This window comes from Perca fluviatilis, chromosome 10 (assembly GCF_010015445.1).
Source record: "Perca fluviatilis chromosome 10, GENO_Pfluv_1.0, whole genome shotgun sequence".
Classification (NCBI taxonomy): domain Eukaryota; kingdom Metazoa; phylum Chordata; class Actinopteri; order Perciformes; family Percidae; genus Perca; species Perca fluviatilis.
The window spans coordinates 19,049,058-19,068,491 of record NC_053121.1 but is presented as its reverse complement, the minus strand read 5'-3'; the positions used below and the strand labels follow the sequence as shown (position 1 = coordinate 19,068,491).

At 41.6% G+C, this 19,434-nt stretch overlaps 2 protein-coding genes across 4 annotated transcripts; one reads left to right on the top strand and one right to left on the bottom strand.

Moving 5' to 3' along the window:
* The first annotated feature begins 420 nt into the window (after positions 1–420).
* Positions 421–9,215, top strand: LOC120566723 (soluble guanylate cyclase 88E-like). 3 transcript variants are annotated; one of them, XM_039813331.1, is made up of 19 exons: positions 425–498; positions 617–812; positions 1,009–1,149; positions 1,560–1,699; positions 1,817–1,951; positions 2,657–2,780; positions 2,874–2,993; positions 3,149–3,233; positions 3,585–3,671; positions 4,737–4,854; positions 5,507–5,636; positions 5,832–5,978; positions 6,444–6,590; positions 6,674–6,830; positions 6,907–7,016; positions 7,117–7,206; positions 7,875–8,021; positions 8,129–8,266; positions 8,444–9,215. In XM_039813331.1, exons 2-19 carry the CDS (start codon positions 693–695, stop codon positions 8,594–8,596), a joined length of 2,289 nt encoding a protein of 762 aa, XP_039669265.1. In that variant the 5' UTR covers positions 425–498; positions 617–692; the 3' UTR covers positions 8,597–9,215. The 3 variants fall into 3 exon arrangements, with proteins under 3 accessions (XP_039669266.1, XP_039669265.1, XP_039669267.1); XM_039813333.1 differs by having other exon boundaries at positions 426–498; positions 620–812; XM_039813332.1 differs by having other exon boundaries at positions 421–812.
* A 6,261-nt stretch (positions 9,216–15,476) lies between these two features.
* On the bottom strand, positions 15,477–19,109 carry arl3l1 (ADP ribosylation factor like GTPase 3, like 1). Its single transcript, XM_039813344.1, has 6 exons — positions 18,876–19,109; positions 18,100–18,243; positions 16,772–16,888; positions 16,447–16,497; positions 16,150–16,335; positions 15,477–15,951 (listed from the first exon to the last, which is right to left on the bottom strand). The coding sequence occupies exons 1-6, from the start codon at positions 18,891–18,893 to the stop codon at positions 15,904–15,906; spliced, it is 564 nt and encodes a 187-aa protein (XP_039669278.1). The 5' UTR covers positions 18,894–19,109; the 3' UTR covers positions 15,477–15,903.
* Between the last annotated feature and the right edge of the window lie 325 nt (positions 19,110–19,434).

The following is a 19,434-nucleotide window of genomic DNA, read 5'->3' as shown; positions in this document are numbered from 1 at the left end:
GGAAGCTGAACAGTTGGTGCCCATTAAGGGTTTATTTAAGAGTGAAAAGAGAGAAAAAAGGTAAATCTGCTATATAAAAAGATACCACAGTAGGTTAGTAGCCTCCTTTTAACAAATACAACTTGAGCTTTTGTGTGGTGCTGTATCACTCTGAGCCTTCTTCCAGTTTATTCTTGTTACAGTTCATCACAAATGCAGTAATAATGACAATTATCTATTGACAATTCAGTGGTTTTAAAAGTAATTTTCTTGAAAAGGACAAACCGATAATAAAGACGGGACTGGTGTCATCTGTGTTCGAGAGGTGCTTCCGCAGTGTGTTCATGTCACATAGAGAGAGGTGCACAGCCACCAGGTGCTGACAGCTGACACAAGAACAATAGAGGCACAGACTCAAGGGCTTGTGTGATGAGGGCACCTTTAAAACCATTTGCCCCGTTGGCCTTCAGATGAAACCTTATCTGGCTAGCTAGTCCGAGGAAGATCAAAACTCCACAGGTAGTGTTGAGAGCAACAGTGTATGGCTTCTTATAGCTTCACGCTGAAAGCCAAATGCATTAAAATTCAGCTTGCAGCACTGAAAAAGTCTTCATTCTGAACTTTTCTTATTCGCTAGCAGGCACCTTTGGGAGGACTGTTGGAAGTCAATCAGTTGGAGAGCTGTGTTGACAGTGCTCAGTTTTAGAGACATAATGTACGGGCTGCTGTGTGAGAGTCTTCACGACTTCATCAAGGAGTCGTACGGAGATGATGTGTGGAAGCTGGTCAGAGAAAGAGCAGATGTCAGGTTGCACTCTTTTGTCACCCACCAGGTAGGTCTGAGTTTCTGAAATGAATACAATAATTCTGTATGTCAGCATTGACTAGTATTTATAAAATATATTTGTGAGGAATGAGCTGTCTATGTCAACCTATCACTCACTGTCTGCTTTTGTCTGAAGCTTCATATCCTGATGTCAAAAGAAATATTTTTGATATGCCGAGGTCTATATGTGTGTGTGTCTGCAGGTGTATAGTGAGAGTGTGATTCCCCGTATTGCAAAGGCAGCCAGTGGAGTGACAGGCACACCTTACAATGAGCTGATGAACTCATGGGGCGTCTACTTTCTCGGCTTTGTTGGGAAGTACGGCTATGACAGGATCCTCAAGGTGAAAAAAAGATCTCAGAGTTAAAACTGTCAGTACTGTGTTGTCTTTTGGTAGATGTGTGAGAAAATGATTAAAATACCCAGTGATCTGAGTATCCTTTAAACTGCCATTGTGCCAATGAAAGGTTGTGGTTTTTGAATCTTTTCTTTTCTTAGTGTCTCATATATCTGATTGTGTCTTATTATTGAAGAAGAAATATGTAACTCATGTACAAATCAGTCAAGAATGGTCACTTGTATGGGCCAAGCTCAGATTTTTCTCCAGGACCACAGACAACATTATTGCTTAGAGTAGTCCTCCCCATGACGAGTAAACTAACATAAGTGGAGTGTCCCTTGAAAAGTACTGTAATAAGCCATTTAGAGCAACTATCTTAGACATGCCCTGTCGCCCTCTGTCTCTGCCTACAGGTTCTGGGCCGTCATGTACGTGACTTTGTCAATGGCCTTGATAATCTCCATGAGTACCTGCGCTTCAGCTACCCTAAGGTGCAGCCTCCAACCTTCTTTTGTCAGGAGGAGTCAGCCACTGGAGTCACCCTCCACTACAGGTCTGAGACGGGGGGGGGGGGTCAAAAGAACAGAACAGAACAGAGCAAACGGAGAGAAAGTTGTGTGATTCATTTCCTTTAGACTGAAATTGCATTTTCTACCTTTGTGTCTGGCAGGAGTAAGCGCAAAGGCTATCTGCACTACGCCATGGGTCAGCTAAGGCAGATGGGGAAACAGTTCTATGACACCGACATCCATGTGGAGGTGCTGTCTGAGCAGATGGTCGGAGACTACTCTCATGTCACCATGAGGTACACACCACACACACACACACACACACACACACACACACACACACACACACACACACACACACACACACAAAAGCTTTTTTATACTCAGAGGTGAAAAGTACATTTATTCATGAACTGTAGTTTACATAAGTACAATAATAAGTACTTTACTTGAATATTTCCATTTTAAGCTACTTCTACTTCTACTACACTACATTAAAGAGGGAAATAGTGTAATTTTACCCCACTACATTTATTTTACTTTTCAGATTGATATTTTACATAAAAAAACAAAAAAACATGAAACCAGGTGTTACCAATCTTTTTGGCTTGTGACCCCTTACAATAAAAGCAGTGTCCAGTTGGGCTCCCTTGTCACATTTCAGTTGTCAGTTCCACCGAAGAGACATTTCTCTCAAAACTTCGCCGATGGCTTCATTTGAATAACTTTTCAAGGCCTAAAGAGATAAATTATTTAAAGAAAATCGCAAAGATTAAACAAACATCCAAAATATAGAAATGTGTGTGGCAGAACGTTGTTTTTTCTTCTTTTTTACACCATTAATCTGTACTTTTACTTCATTGAAATTTTGATTGCAGTCATTTTATGTGTAACTGAGTATTTTCACTTTGTTGTATTGTTAGGATCGTAATACTTCTTCCACCACAGTTTATACTTAACTTTAAACTTTAGAAAACATATTGATCTGTATGTCTGTGCAGGCTGAACTTTGACAACTCAGCCTACCGCTACATCATGAAGGAGGATGAGGAAGAGCAGGAGATTTTGCCCATTACCTCAGACTTCTTCTTTGAGGTCTTCCCCTTTAACATCGTCTTCAGACAGGTAACTCCTTTTAGTTCAATTCCTAAACTCACCTCATGAATGAAATGAAGCGTTCAACGTATGAACAATCCCTGCAATTCTTGGATTCTTAAGGACATGGTGGTGCATAACGTTGGCTCAGGCCTGGCGACAGTCTTCCCTGATCTGGATGGGAAGAAGATCAATGATGCCTTCTTGCTGGCTCGCCCCCTAGTGGAGTTCACCTGGAACATGGTAAGACATCACTTTGTGTCCCTGTTTCAGACAGGGACAATTTGAATGTTTCCAGCCAATTCAGGTCCAACTTTAGCGATATAAACAACAATGTATCAGCTTTTAACAGAGTGCTGATGAGTGCTGAGAATACTGATTTAGTCATCTGTATACAGATCATCTCCCACCCCAACAACCTGTTTGAGATCATGTCCAAGGAGCCTGTGAAGAGAGAGAGGAACCTTCACAATCGAGTCCAGAGTAAGCGTGGGATCCATGCAAACAATCACAGGGGTGTGTGTCTGGTGGGCGAGGACTCGCAGGCTTGTAGACAGATCAATTTCACTGCAGTCAGTTGTGAAAGACACGCTCAATTTAAGGTTTATTAAAACACATGTATTTATTAAATTAAATAAAAAGAGGAGGTGTGCAGTAAACAATTGCTGAATTGAAGTTGAGAGTTTAGGAAGTTCAGAGAAATTGAATTGTTTTGATGTCTTGATTCAACTTTAATTGATTGAATTTATTGGAACTGATCCCAGCCAGATTTCACGGGTGGAGGGTTTGAACATGAATGTTTACCGCTCTGACAGCTCCCCTGTTTTTCCACAGATTCTGACTATGAAAATGCCAATCGCACTGCTGACGTAGACGTAGAGCTCATGGCTTTCCAGTCCATCATTGGAGATGATTACAAAGGTTCTGTTATCTAAAACGACTACACTTGAGCATACAGACATTGATCTAGCCTGGCTGACAATGACAGAATCAATCAATCAATTTTATTTGTACATTATTTTAAAAAAACCCCCCCTTTGGGGGTTTTTAGGATCCTAGTGGCCTGAGGGTAGACGCTTCTCTTGAGCCTCTCAGTGTTGGCCTTCTTGTATCTGGTACCTTCTACCCGACCTCAACACGGTGAAAAGCCTGTTACCTGGGTGGTTTTTTATCTTTAATGATTCTCCTAGCCTTTTTCTTGCAACGCCTGGTTTAAATATCCTTTAGGCAGGGTAGGGCAGCGCCTCAGCCAAAACGAACCACTCTCTGCAGGGTCTCGCGATCGTGTTCGGTGCTGTTTCCGTACCAGGCAGTGACGTTCCCCGTCAGGATGCTTTCGATGGTGCAGGAGTAGAAATTCCTCAGTATTTAAGGTGATACCTGGAATTTCCTCAGCGATCAAGGTGAAACTGTCTCTGGCTTGCCTTTCTCACCACTGAGAAAGTATTCTGAGTATCTCAGTATTCTGCGCCCAGGTCAGACCCTAGGTGACGTGGACACCAAGATACTTGAAGTTGTCCACCCTCTCCACCGAGGACCCGTTGATATTAAGGGGGATGTAGTTCCTTCCATGCTTCTTCCCAAAGTCCACTATCAGCTCCTCAGTCTTGCTTACATGTATGAGTAGGTTAACCCTATTAAAGACACGGACACAGTTAGAATCCAAAAGAAACTCACTTTAAAGAAAAAAGTTTGACATTTTTGACAAAGTCTGACATAAGCTAACGCTAAACAGTGGCTAGCTCCAGCTTCATATTGAACATACAGGTTGAGAGTGGTATTGATCTTCTCATCTAGCTGTTAGCGAGAAAGCGAATAAGCATATTTCCCAAATAGTTGAACTATTCTAAATTGACCGATAGTAAACTGTAAAATCCATTAGGATGACATTGTTAACACAGTGCAGTTATTATCTACTGCTGATATTTAAAACACCTCTCTCATTGTTTGTCCTGTTGGCATTTAATCATGCTCCATCCTTTTTAGACGGTAACAGCGCTAATGCGATGGAGAGCTGGGGCGATGGGAGCCGCTGCCTAAAACTAAAAGGACAAATGAGATATATGCCAGAGTGGGAGTCCATCATCTTCCTGGGAACCCCTGTGTAAGGCCCCACCACACACACACACACACACACACACACACACACACACACACACACACACACACACACACACACACACACACACACACACACACACACACACACTCTCATAGACAGATCTTTATTAAAACGCTGCAGTTCTAAAGTAAATTATTCTAAAAAGCAGCAAGAGCTAAACTTAATTACGAAGCTGGAAATAAAAGGCTGGGCAGTGAATCAAATCAGGGGCCCATTCTAACAGCACTTACCATGCATGAAATGAGCTGCTAATTAGCTTGTAATCAGACTGTGCAGCTCTTGTGGGCCTAATGGGAACCCATTTGCAACTGAGAGTGTTTTCTACAGAGTACATTACCAAAACATCTCCCTCCTCTTCTCAAACATTTTGTTTTGCAAGCAAATGCCCTTATGCCTGTATTGAGGAAACTACTGAAACGTTAAATGCCACATCACACTGCTTACATTGTTTATACTGTAGGAAACTAAAAATAACATCTCTCACAATTACTGTCTTTTAATCGCCTAATTTTTATAGATACTGCTATTGTTATTTTCAAATAGATTCTGTTACCGTTTAGTGCATATTATTAGCACCATCATTGTTGTCATTTGTCCTTCATTTTTCTCTTTAACTGTCTGTTTGTGTTTCTAGGATGGAGAGTCTGAGTGCTATGTTTAGGACCGGCCTGTACATCAATGACCTAAGCATGCACGACTCCAGCAGAGACCTGGTGCTGGCGGGCACGCAGCAGTCAGAGGAGCTGAAGAGAGCTCTCATACAGGTTCACTCTGCCAACGTGCAGCTGCATTTTTTATGTGTGATCAGCTCCCTTGCCACTCTGCATTATGCAAAGTTGCTCTGAAGCCCTTCTTTCAGTCTGGCATCCCCAGATCACCCACCGCCTGCAGACCTGAGGTGAAAGAAATAGATACAAACTTACATTGTGCTTCTGTCTAATTTCACATTGTGAGCGCAGGAGCAAAAGAAGTCCAGTAAGCTGGAGGAGAGCATGAAGATGTTGGACTATGAGATGAAGAAGACTGATGACCTCCTGTACAGAATGATTCCCAAGCCAGTGGCTAAAAGGCTGCGCAAAGGAGAGCCGGCTGTGAACACTTGTGAGGTCAGGATTGTTGATAGTACCTTATAGGCCTACTGTATACGCCACTATGATTTAACACCTTAAGTGCCAGACACAAACAGAGGCAAAAGTTTCAGTGTTTCAACATTTGCTGCTCTCTGAAACAACAGAGTAACATTTTGGGAAATGCACCCATCCACTAGAGACTCTTAAAACCTGGAAAGAGGTGGAAACGGAAACTTAGGACAGAGCCAGACTAAGCTAAGCTGAAGCTGAAATTTGTAGCTGCATATTCATCCTACAGATGAAAGAGACATATATTAGACACATCATACTTCTCAAATAACTCTTTGCCATGCACCATTTCAAACTCTGGCACACACACACACACACACACATACACATGCACACTTCCTTCCTGATGTGTGTGTGTGTGTGTGTGTGTGTGTGTGTGTGTGTGTGTGTGTGTGTGTAAGCTTATCAGCTCTCTTACCTCTTTTCTCCCAGGTGTTCCCAGATGTGACCATTCTTTTCAGCGATGTTGTGGGATTTACTCGCATTTGCAGCCACATCACTCCAATGCAGGTGGTCTCGATGCTCAACACCATGTACACACTGTTTGACACGCTCAGCGAGAAGCACCGCGTCTTCAAGGTTTGTGTGTGATTTTCCCTCTGTTTAATACACTTTCTCCAGAAGTGCTGCTGTGTGAGAGCTTCTGTTCCTGACTTCTCTAGGTTGAGACTATTGGAGATGCCTACATGGTGGTAGCTGGGGCTCCAGAGAAGACAAAGTATCACGCTCACAACATCTGTGACATGGCCCTGGACATGGTGCGCTCAATAGATCACCTGAAAGACCCCTCTAATGGCAACCACATACAGATTCGTGTTGGTGGGTAAAGCGTGTGTGGACCTGTGTGTGTTTGTGTCCGTGTTTGACTTAGTGACCTAAACTGTTGTTCTTGCAGGGATCCACTCTGGGATGGTGGTGGCAGGTGTGGTGGGACATAAGATGCCACGTTACGGTCTGCACGGTGACACAGTCCACACCGCATCTGCCATGGAGAGCAATGGAAAGGTAGGGAAGCTAAGTCAATATTTTTTACTGTATATATGATAACTAAACTAACAGTTTTATTGTGATTTTTTTTTGTCTGGTCTTCCTTTATCTCATTCAGGAGATGCACATTCAGCTCAGCAGCGCCACCTACGAGCACCTGAAAGGGAGTCACTTTATTTTTGAAAGGAGGGGCACCATTACCATCAAGGTTAGGGGTCTAAACTGTTTCCACAGCAACTACACTCATCACCACATTAATTGCATTCACTCAGACACTATGACAACATGTAATTGATATGATTTGCTGTCGAACATAACACACAGCGATGATGTGGTTCAGAAATGTGTGAACGTCCCCACCTAAAGGTAAATACATGTTTTCTGTACATTGTACACAACCTACCTGCAACTGAACATTGAGGCTGCAATATATTTTAATGGAAGATTTGTGTATCAGCAATCAGACATAATAAACATTTTGAATCTTAGAAATACATGGAATAATAATAACTCACAGTGTTTTGGCTCTGGGGAGTCAGCACACTAAATATTCAGAGCTGGTAATTGCAGCCTGCTTGTTGATTTGCCAGTCTATTTCATCACTGGGTCTGACTTTGAGGCTGTACATTTAGTGATAATGCCAGCAAAGTGACTCCCAAAGGTTTCTCAGGCAGCTGATTACAGGCGCCAATCTCAAGAAAAGCGTGACAAATGTTTCATCAGGGAATTCTGATTTTGATGATGATGATTCTGCCATTTTACTCCCCTCCATAACAGAAATTGTACCTTTGAGCATATGTCTTTTAATATTTGTGCATACGTCCTTTATGTCCAAACCTAAATCTTACTTTTTTTCTTCTCTTTGTCCATTTTAAGGGGAATGTTGAAATTGAGACCTACTGGCTGAAAGGAAAGAGGGACAAAGACGGAAACGCTCAGGCGGCGTGTCCTCAGTTTGAGAACCAGACCATCAGTAAGGCCAACATCTCAGGCACTGAGGTCACAGGAAATAAGGAGGGACTGGTAAAACATTCAACTAAGACACCCTTGAATGGTTTACACTCTCATTTGCTTCATTGCCACCATCATAATCTCTGATTCCCTGAGTCTCCTTCTGTCTTTGCCCCCAGGTTTCCCCACTAGCGTCAGGGCGGGACGAGGATGATGTCAAGTCTACTCGCTCTCATCGTATCAAGATGGAAATTTCAGGCCATTCTCTAAAGGGGTCGATGGAGTTGTGCCGTGTGGAGAAGATGTCTGTTCATAAGGTGAGAGGGAATATCTGGTGCAACGCAAAGTGCCACGACCTTTATTGACTTTGATTTAACTACGAACTTCTAATTACTTTCTTTTCATCCATTCCCATCACTATTATTCTCTTCCTATTAGTGCTGTTTTACACTTGCTACAATTGGTGTGACTATAAGGGACTGTTCCTTCCCCAGGCCCACTATAAGGATGCTTTGCAGGACGGCCTCCAGGACGCTCACCTGGGACTGGACTCACCTGAGTCTGACGGCAGAGACTGCATCATGGAGTCCCCTGACAGCTCCTGTGACTCCCGCTGCTCCAAGAGTGCCACATGCTCCGTGTCATGAGCCAAACAGACGCCAGCTGATGCTATAGCCAGTAATTCTTTTGTATTACTGTTTCTAAAACACTTTTTGTTCAACTCATGAACTATTAGGCCAAATGCCAGATAGGAATGCTGTTTTTGCTGTTATTTTGGCATTCTTGTGGTGATACCATGACAATCTCTTTAATGACGTATTGTTAGTATACATGGCCTAATATGTAATGCTTGAAATTTCTAGTGGCCTAGAGTGTTGTTATGTTGCAGAGCAAAATCATCATTCCTTAGTTAGCTTTGATAATACAGAAATAAATCTGTATTTTTATTTACACTTAGATCAGTTTGAGTGGGCAGACACTTCAATTAATACCTCACATCAGTCACCTCAAAGTAGTTGCCACTAGAACGTTGCTGTGTCACTGCCATGCGGTTCAGCTGGACACAAGCTCAGTAATTTCCTGTTTGTTCTGCTGCACCTTGTAGATTTGACATCTTATTTCATCCTTTCAAGAAATCCCTCTGTATCTCTCCTCCATCCTGCATGTCTGGATTTATTGTTCAATAACAGTCTCCTCAAATTCACAGCCACGGCACAATGTAAACGCTTGTCAGTTCAGTGAAAATAAAGCGAGATGCCTGCTGAACCGTGTGTGTCGTTTGTTATTGTTTGTCTTATCACTCAAAGGCCTGGCATTCAGACTTACATTTGAATTTATTTTACACTTTTTTATTGAACACGTTTCTCCATGGCTGTGGGTATACATGGATATGTTTTTATTGTGTGTATGTGTGCTCACGTGACATGCATGCACTCCAGCAAGAAAACCAAGGAACTGCTCCTGTTCAATTATCAATCAAATGCAGGAACAAATCAATATCAAATCAATACGAGAGTAAAATCAATTACTCAAATGTCATGCCTTGGTTTATGGAAGGTGTAGTTACTCTCTGCCTTCATGGTGCTGTTACACATCCATACATGTCACTAGAACAAGTAGTGTAACCCCAACAAAAATACATTGATAGACGGTTAAATATCAGTTATCCTGGTCCGGTGTCCCAGTCAGACAACGTTCCCCACCGACTGGTTATCAGAGGAACTGGACTTATAGGTGGCGTCCTCGCGTTCAAGGCTGCATCTCTTGGTCGTGTGCGAGTCTTTGGGCATTGAACCAATGGAGTAATGGAAGCAGAAGGTGTAGAAGATGGTGAGCAGGAGCAGAAAGCATACAACACAAAAAATGACAACAATCAGGATGTTGTGCACTTGCATGTGCACCTCCTCCAATGGGGGCTGTGTGGTGGTGGTGGTGGTCAGGAAGCTGGAGCTCGTCGGGGTGGCATTGAAACCTGGTGGAGGAGGCTTCATGGAGGGCAGGTGGGCGACTTCCGGCATGATGGGAAGCCTTAGTGACCTGGGGATACTTTGTTGCAGCTTTAGGGAGAAAAACATCTTTCAGTTTGGTTTAAACATGCACAGATGAACATAAAATCATTGTAATTCAAGCGGAGTTCTTTATATCTAATGATAAATCGATCTGCCGAAAACAACAGATGAGAACAATTTCATACAAAATGATCCCCTCTCTGTTGCTCGGGCAATGGGAACACTCTCTCTCTATGAAAGGTGCTCTAAGCGATGTCACACGTTTTTTAGGCTACAACAGTTTTTGTCACATACAGCAAACATCTCCTCACTATCCGCTAGCTGCCTGTCCCCTGAACACACTGTAAAAAAACGCGGTCAGCCCAGGCTCCACAAACGGCAACAAAAACAAACTGTGCCAACCTGCACCACCAAACATAAACAGCGTTCCAGCCAATAACAGACAAGAAGGATTTGGTGGTGGTGGGGAGTTAATGTGTGTAAGCACGGAAGGGAGGGAGAGGGGACGGGATGATGAGGAGGGAGGGGCGAGCTAGCCTCGTTTTGTTTGAAAATACTTTGAACGTCAACAAGAAGTGCCGTGACCCAACATCACTTAGAGCACCTTTAAGGTATTAAAATCATTAGTTGCAGCCATCCAAATAATGTTTATTGACGGTTTACAAACTATTTCTTAAAGGTTTAAAAAATCACTTGGTAATTATTAATTAATATCAAATGTTATAATGTGTTCAACAATAAACTGTTAAAATGACATCAATTATAGCATCACTAATAATTAGTAAACATTATTAATTACCATTTCCTTGTTTGTTCCCAGTAAAATAACTAATAGGTTTAATTAACTATCTATCAATGTACCATTTAATAGTGAAGTGTTACCAAATGACATTATTGATTTTAGCAAAACAACTTCCTTCTCACAGACAACGGAACACAGAGTGTCTTCTGTTCGTACCTGGAATGTGTTGTTGTCCAGTCTCTCTGAGTGAGCAGGCTTTCTTTTGATGAGCAGAGCTTGTGAAAATGAAAGAAATGGAGGACAAGAGAGGGAGGGCTGGACTGAAGAAGAGAAGGGGCTGGTGGACCATGAATAACAGGGACGGTTTCCATGGCAACACCATATATTATAGAAAAATAATTTACATGATATTCTTCTGGAGCTGTGCTTCTGCTCGAGCTCTGGAACAAAACTAGTGTAATTAGAGTGTGTCAAATCCCTTATTTGTAAAGAGCGATGCCCTCTCGTCAGCCCTGAGATTAATCGGGCTCTCTAATACTGCCACCTGTTGGTAAACAAAGCAGCACTGAACAACACACTGCAGTAGGCAGACTCTCATCTTCCCACCAGCCCAGCTCCTGTGCCGTCTTTCAAACAGCCATAATGATGCTTTAGTGCAAGTTGTAATTGGTCCGGCACCCCCTGTTGCGCTCGCTCAACAGGAGTGGATGACAAAAAAAATATATGTTTTAGGACTTGCACCAAATTTGAGTTGCCATGGAAATGACTCAGTATTCACTCACTTTAACCAAGTAAACCAGAGAGCTGATTTTGATCTTTTTTCAAAACCACTCATAAATACCATACAAAAGAAAAGACGAAATATTCATTAGCATAAGTTCATGTAGAGGAGGACACAGAACAAAGCCCGCAAGCTGATGTGATTTTAGAGTGCTTTCAGATGGTTAATTACAACTCCAGACAATAGAAACAAAGGATCCATTAAATCCAACTGCAGCTGAGTAGAGCCAAAATGGCTGAATAGAGGACTTAGCCTACACCAAGGTCAGTCTAAAGGACAAATATGTGAAGAAAGACCACAGGGCTGTGTGGGCCTTGAAGTCTGGGGGTGGGTTCTGACCGCTGTCGTCCCAGGGGAGATGAACCGTTCGTGGGTAAAGACTGAGGAAGTCGTCTGAAATCAATGATCTCCACAACCTTTATCGCAGATCGCAGAACAGAAGATGAAGAAGGATTTTACCTCAAAGTTGCTCACACAAAGTAGACTGAATTGAATTTTGTTTGTGCTTGGAGAACAACCCAGTGCTCACAGCTGGACATTAGATGTGTCATATGGCCAACTACCTCTGTGAAGAGGGATCCAGACAGCTCCAACATTGCAGCAAGAGAGACCGCATGCTACGTAACAGTAAATTTGCATATAAAACAAACATTTTGAGAAAGTCTGTCCAATGCAAATTGGTCAGCCTCTCTGTGTGTAATTTCCTGCACTGTTTGCTCTGCTGTGCCTTGGAGATTTGATATCTTGTTCTGCCATGCGAGTGTATAATTGTGAACTCTCTTCTCTCTCTCTTGCTTTTCCAATTACTCTCTCTCTCTCACAATACAATGTTGACAGCTGAGCAGGAGTGGATCGGCTTGTTACTCATGGAAGCGTTGACATTTACAGTCACATTCACGTGTTTTTTGTCTTTCACCATTTATATGTTATTGTTTGTGCATGTATTTTTTTTGTGAATTTGATTACAGATGGCTGCATACGATTTGAAAACATGAAAACAAAATAGCAGAAATTACTAAGTATTTTATTGTCAAAAACCTCAAAACACATACTTTACACTCCCACTGAACTGGATGTAACATGCGCCAACAGTTCTACATGGCTACACACTCACAGATCCACCAGATACGGATCCTCGGGATAAGGGGACAAAACATACATTTTTAGGAAATATTGATTAATGATTAATAAGTACCTAATTCACTTATTGTAGTTAAAATATGTATCTATAATCTTTAAATTAGCTATATTTGGGAAATATTCATAAAATATAAAAATTGTAAAACAAAATTATCATTCAAATATATATGGGGAGGGCGGGGCCTGTCATAGGTGAGGTGTGTTGATATTAAATTAAGTGAAATATTTCTTTAATCCCTTAATGCGATGGTTCTCTGTTTGACTCTGGTCTGTGTTGTTTGCCGTTGGTTCATTTCTTCTTATTCACAATATTGTTGCAAATCCAGTTCATGCCATCCTGTCAGGGAAATTAAAATAAAACTAAATCAGTTTCATAGTTTTGAAGACAGAAAATAGTCAAAACAGCCAAGTGATTTGAATTAAACATGCACAGATGAACATAAAATCATTGTAATTCAAGCGGAGTTCTTTATATCTAATGATAAATCGATCTGCCGAAAACAACAGATGAGAACAATTTCATACAAAATGATCCCCTCTCTGTTGCTCGGGCAATGGGAACACTCTCTCTCTATGAAAGGTGCTCTAAAGCGATGTCACACGTTTTTTAGGCTACAACAGTTTTGTCACATACAGCAAACATCTCCTCACAATCCGCTAGCTGCCTGTCCCCTGAACACACTGTAAAAAGCGGTCAGCCCAGGCTCCACAAACGGCAACAAAACAAACTGTGCCAAACTTGCACCACCAAACATAAACAGCGTTCCAGCCAATAACAGACAAGAAGGTTTTGGTGGTGGTGGGGAGTTAATGTGTGTAAGACGGAAGGGAGGGGACGGGGATGATGAGGGAGGGGCGAGAGCTAGCCTCGTTTTGTTTGAAAATACTTTGAACGTCAACAAGAAGTGCCGTGACCCAACATCACTTAGAGCACCTTTAAGGTATTAAAATCATTAGTTGCAGCCATCCAAATAATGTTTTGGACGGTTTACAAACTATTTCTTAAAGGTTTAAAAAATCACTTGGTAATTATTAATTAATATCAAATGTTATAATGTGTTCAACAATAAACTGTTAAAATGACATCAATTATAGCATCACTAATAATTAGTAAACATTATTAATTACCATTTCCTTGTTTGTTCCCAGTAAAATAACTAATAGGTTTAATTAACTATCTATCAATGTACCATTTAATAGTGAAGTGTTACCAAATGACATTATTGATTTTAGCAAAACAACTTCCTTCTCACAGACAACGGAACACAGAGTGTCTTCTGTTAGTACCTGGAATGTGTTGTTGTCCAGTCTCTCTGAGTGAGCAGGCTTTCTTTTGATGAGCAGAGCTTGTGAAAATGAAGAAATGGAGGACAAAAGAGGGAGGGCTGGACTGAAGAAGAGAAGGGGCTGGTGGACCATGAATAACAGGGACGGTTTCCATGGCAACACCATATATTATAGAAAAATAATTTACATGATATTCTTCTGGAGCTGTGCTTCTGCTCGAGCTCTGGAACAAAACTAGTGTAATTAGAGTGTGTCAAATCCCTTATTTGTAAAGAGCGATGCCCTCTCGTCAGCCCTGAGATTAATCCGGGCTCTCTAATACCGCCACCTGTTGGTAAACAAAGCAGCACTGAACAACACACTGCAGTAGGCAGACTCTCATCTTCCCACCAGCCCAGCTCCTGTGCCGTCTTTCAAACAGCCATAATGATGCTTTAGTGCAAGTTGTAATTGGTCCGGCACCCCCTGTTGCGTTCGCTCAACAGGAGTGGATGACAAAAAAAATATATGTTTTAGGACTTGCACCAAATTTGAGTTGCCATGGAAATGACTCAGTATTCACTCACTTTAACCAAGTAAACCAGAGAGCTGATTTTGATCTTTTTTCAAAACCACTCATAAATACCATACAAAAGAAAAGACGAAATATTCATTAGCATAAGTTCATGTAGAGGAGGACACAGAACAAAGCCCGCAAGCTGATGTGATTTTAGAGTGCTTTCAGATGGTTAATTACAACTCCAGACAATAGAAACAAAGGATCCATTAAATCCAACTGCAGCTGAGTAGAGCCAAAATGGCTGAATAGAGGACTTAGCCTACACCAAGGTCAGTCTAAAGGACAAATATGTGAAGAAAGACCACAGGGCTGTGTGGGCCTTGAAGTCTGGGGGTGGGTTCTGACCGCTGTCGTCCCAGGGGAGATGAACCGTTCGTGGGTAAAGACTGAGGAAGTCGTCTGAAATCAATGATCTCCACAACCTTTAGCGCAGATCGCGGAACAGAAGATGAAGAAGGATTTTACCTCAAAGTTGCTCACACAAAGTAGACTGAATTGAATTTTGTTTGTGCTTGGAGAACAACCCAGTGCTCACAGCTGGACATTAGATGTGTCATATGGCCAACTACCTCTGTGAAGAGGGATCCAGACAGCTCCAACATTGCAGCAAGAGAGACCGCATGCTACGTAACAGTAAATTTGCATATAAAACAAACATTTTGAGAAAGTCTGTCCAATGCAAATTGGTCAGCCTCTCTGTGTGTAATTTCCTGCACTGTTTGCTCTGCTGTGCCTTGGAGATTTGATATCTTGTTCTGCCATGCGAGTGTATAATTGTGAACTCTCTTCTCTCTCTCTTGCTTTTCCAATTACTCTCTCTCTCTCACAATACAATGTTGACAGCTGAGCAGGAGTGGATCGGCTTGTTACTCATGGAAGCGTTGACATTTACAGTCACATTCACGTGTTTTTTGTCTTTCACCATTTATATGTTATTGTTTGTGCATGTATTTTTTTTGTGAATTTGATTACAGATGGCTGCATACGATTTGAAAACATGAAAACAAAATAGCAGAAATTACTAAGTATTTTATTGTCAAAAACCTCAAAACACATACTTTACACTCCCACTGAACTGGATGTAACATGCGCCAACAGTTCTACATGGCTACACACTCACAGATCCACCAGATACGGATCCTCGGGATAAGGGGACAAAACATACATTTTTAGGAAATATTGATTAATGATTAATAAGTACCTAATTCACTTATTGTAGTTAAAATATGTATCTATAATCTTTAAATTAGCTATATTTGGGAAATATTCATAAAAATGACAAAAATTGTAAAAACAAAATTATCATTCAAATATGTGAGGGGAGCGGGGCCTGTCATAGGTGAGGTGTGTTGATATTAAATTAAGTGAAATATTTCTTTAATCCCTTAATGCGATGGTTCTCTGTTTGACTCTGGTCTGTGTTGTTTGCCGTTGGTTCATTTCTTCTTATTCACAATATTGTTGCAAATCCAGTTCATGCCATCCTGTCAGGGAAATTAAAATAAAACTAAATCAGTTTCATAGTTTTGAAGACAGAAAATAGTCAAAACCATCAAACTAAGCAAGTCATAGTTGACTGATTTTCACTACAATATTGTACAGCAGGAAGGAGCACTTTTATATAGTTAATTAGGTTCCATCTGAGGGGAAATCAATAAATCAGGGTTGGGACTGCGTCTGACCTGAACTCCCTCCCCAGACACAGCTGAGCAGGCCTGAATCTGCCACTCACGGTCCCGGTATGTATGCAGGTTGAGTCCCTCAGCGATCTCACTGGCCGGTGACGCTGTGGCCAGATCCTGCTTATTGGCAAAGATGAGCACTGGAACGCCTTTTAGAGTGTCCTCGTCAATTAGCTCGGACAGCTCCTGCACATACCATTTTTGTACGTTATTGACTTTAATTTAATAAATGTAATAAACTAGTTTTGCTATAGTTCTTGTCAGAATGTATTTGCATGCAAATGACATCAAGCTCACCAGTCCCGTCTCCTCAAACCGCTTCTTGTCTGCGCTGTCAATAACATAAATCTGAAAGAACCAACATATTACAATAAGTTAGAGTTTTATTAACAAGTTCCATTCATCAAGATACAATTAAAGTGCTTAATTTATGCATATATAATGTCATGGATTTGTACTGCTTTACATGTTTTTTGTGGTGTATTTTCAGTGAAGACATGTGTGGACCCCAGGGTGACTAGCTACCACTTTGCAAACTCTAATGGGGATCCAAATACAGAATAAAGTATATGTCTCCCAGGGGGAAAAAAGTAATTGATTTGAATTAAGTTTAGTCACTCACCAACAGATCTGTGTTGTCCAGGTACTTTTTCCAGAAGGTCCTGATCTTCCTCTGTCCTCCAATGTCCCAAACATTAAGTTTCATGCCATGAGAGGCAACACTCTTTATGTTGAAGCCCTGAAGTGAAACGCAAAGCTGGAGTCAATGTACTGCACATCACTGCCTTCTATTTAACACAGTTCCAGTACGCAGCACCTAGAAAGCCTTGCACATGGTTATGAAGCAATTCATTAAGCGGCTCAAGCACTCAAGCACAGGTGTGTGTATTAAATGAATCACTGTTTGGTAACTCTGTATTGTAACCCTGTTACATATCAGCAGGAGAGCATGCGCTATGGTCACGGTGCTAATCCGCGGACGTTTTTCATAACCCAGCTCCTTTCTGTTACAGTCGGCGAGGTTGTATAACAACTTTATCCTCCTGAGGGCCAGCTGAGGAGAAAATCTGAGGATAAGACGTGAAGGATCAAGTGCAGTGTATGTGTTCAAGTGTCAAGTCTTGTTTAGCTTTGTGGTGACTTGTCATGCTGGACTGCATCCTATCTGCCTGGTATCTGATGAGCCGTCACACTCGTTTAAGACCCGGCAAAAATCACAAGAGGGTGAAAAGGGTTAGGGTTAGGGGTTAGGGTTAGGGGGTTAGGGTTTAGAAGGGTTTAGAACGTTAGAAACGCCTTAAAAAATATGTTGAGAGCATGCAAATCAGGAAGGTAATTTCCTGCTGAAAGGTTAGTTAATATACAATATAACAGGATGATGTGACATCCTTAGATCATTATTTTACTGATAGGTGTGTACTGCAAGACCCATAATTTCATTTTAAAGCATGTCAGAAAAGCAAAGGTCATCATAATTACTTTGAGCGACACTGGTCACACTGGTCTCACAAGATTAGATACAATCTCCCTGTCTTTAATAATGTTGGGTTACAGTGCCATGAAAATACCAAATATCGTTTGAAAAACTTTATTCAAACAAGAGAAGTCCATCATTGTATCACTGATTTTGCAAAAAGGATTCAGTGACAGCGTACAAATTGTCTTTAAAGGGTGGTAACTTGTTGGTTAACAAAACATTTAGGCTATATTTCTGGCAGATGCCCTGCTTATCTAAAATACACTTAATGATGAGCATCAGGTGTTATAAAGTGGCTCAGCTGTTCACTGTAAGATGAATCAATGAAATTAAGGCCACAAAATCATCATCTGCAAGCATGTCAGTCAGTGGCGCTTCTTGCTTTATTATGCCATACAGTAAGTGACTTTCCTTAAGGTCATGATGTGTGTGTGTGTGTGTGTGTGTGTGTGAGTTTTAACACTTTCCCTCACCTGTGTTGGTGTGATGGTGTTCACATCCTCAGAGGCGAGGCTCTTCAGCAGGGTTGTCTTGCCGGCGTTGTCCAACCCCAGAAGCACTATCCTGACCTCCTGCTCTGTGGATCCTTTCAGTTTCTCGATCACAGAGAGTAAGCCCTGCATGTAGGCAGGAGGATGGGATGTGGAAGAATAGGGCAAAAAAAATAAACGTATTGCAGCATTTAGAGCATCCCTAGTATTTGTTTAGTATTCTGATTTGAGGTCAAAGCTCCCCGTACATACAGCACTGTTGACAACACATGCATGAACACATCTTGCTCCACCCATCGACCAATCTCCAGCCTAGTAAGAATTAATCTGTTGCTTCATTTAGAAAAGCACTGGTCTTGATTAGAGCTCCATTCATATAATGGTGCACTGTTTAATGTGATTAGTCTGAAGCAAGGTTGCACAATCGCAGCCTGCCACACTGCTGACAAAAGAGGCGCTGTAGCTTTAAATATTTCCTTCGAAGTGTCAGGTACTACAGTGTATGTGTGATTACATCAAATAGCATTGGAGGTTCAATTTAGATGTAAAATTATTATATGAACACTTTTTGACTAAAATGAGCAATTCAGATAATCCAACCTTCACATCAAAGCTGCATCAAAACAGCTACTAAATAATGTAAAAAATATTGGTACACACTTTTGAAAACCAAAAACACCTGTAAATAGTTCTCAAACAAATAATGAAGGGTCACATTTGGTTTTGTAAATCCTGTTCCTCCAGATCAGGTCACCTACCTTTTGAGCTTCTCCCATGGTGGCGTGTTTCCTGTGGCTCGGCTGGAAGGCTGCAGCTACATTCTCCAGTGAAGCCCACACAGGTGAGTTAGCTATCCAGGTCACCCAGGTTAGCTATCCCGAAAAGGTACCAGCAGCCTCTGTCTTTTCCCTTTTCCTCCTCTGTAAACTTGAGTGGGTTAAGTGCTATGTGTGTATGTTATAGTAATGTCTACCTGGGCATCAATTGCTCCTTACTGTCGCCGTGGAGTAAGCAAGCAAGCAGGAAGAGGGGGAGGGTGGATGGGACTGGGATTAGGAGGCCAGAATTAGCCCTAGCCATCCATGCAAAGGCCACCCCCCCCCCCCTTCCTCTGTCCATCCCTCCATCTCCACTTTGCAGTGGCTTTACCTGGATTATCCCTTAGCCACCTGCTATAGGAGGAACTGAATAAACAGTCCTTCCTGAGACACACACACAAACAAACACACACACTCACAGATAAAAAAAAATAGAAAAGTTCAGACATTTTACCATATGGCTGATGGGGAAAAAATGCTGTTAATGCAGAAAAAAGGC

Coding starts and splice junctions, on each gene's coding strand:
- LOC120566723 (XM_039813332.1), top strand. CDS start 693: ATGTACGGGCTGCTGTGTGAGAGTCTTCACGACTTCATCAAGGAGTCG. Junction 2,994..3,148: donor TGGAGTTCACCTGGAACATG/GTAAGACATCAC, acceptor ATCTGTATACAG/ATCATCTCCCACCCCAACAA. Junction 8,267..8,443: donor AGAAGATGTCTGTTCATAAG/GTGAGAGGGAAT, acceptor TTCCTTCCCCAG/GCCCACTATAAGGATGCTTT.
- arl3l1 (XM_039813344.1), bottom strand. Junction 16,336..16,446: donor GGTTTGAGGAGACGGGACTG/GTGAGCTTGATG, acceptor TGGTATGTGCAG/GAGCTGTCCGAGCTAATTGA. Junction 15,952..16,149: donor TGTCTGGGGAGGGAGTTCAG/GTCAGACGCAGT, acceptor TTTCCCTGACAG/GATGGCATGAACTGGATTTG.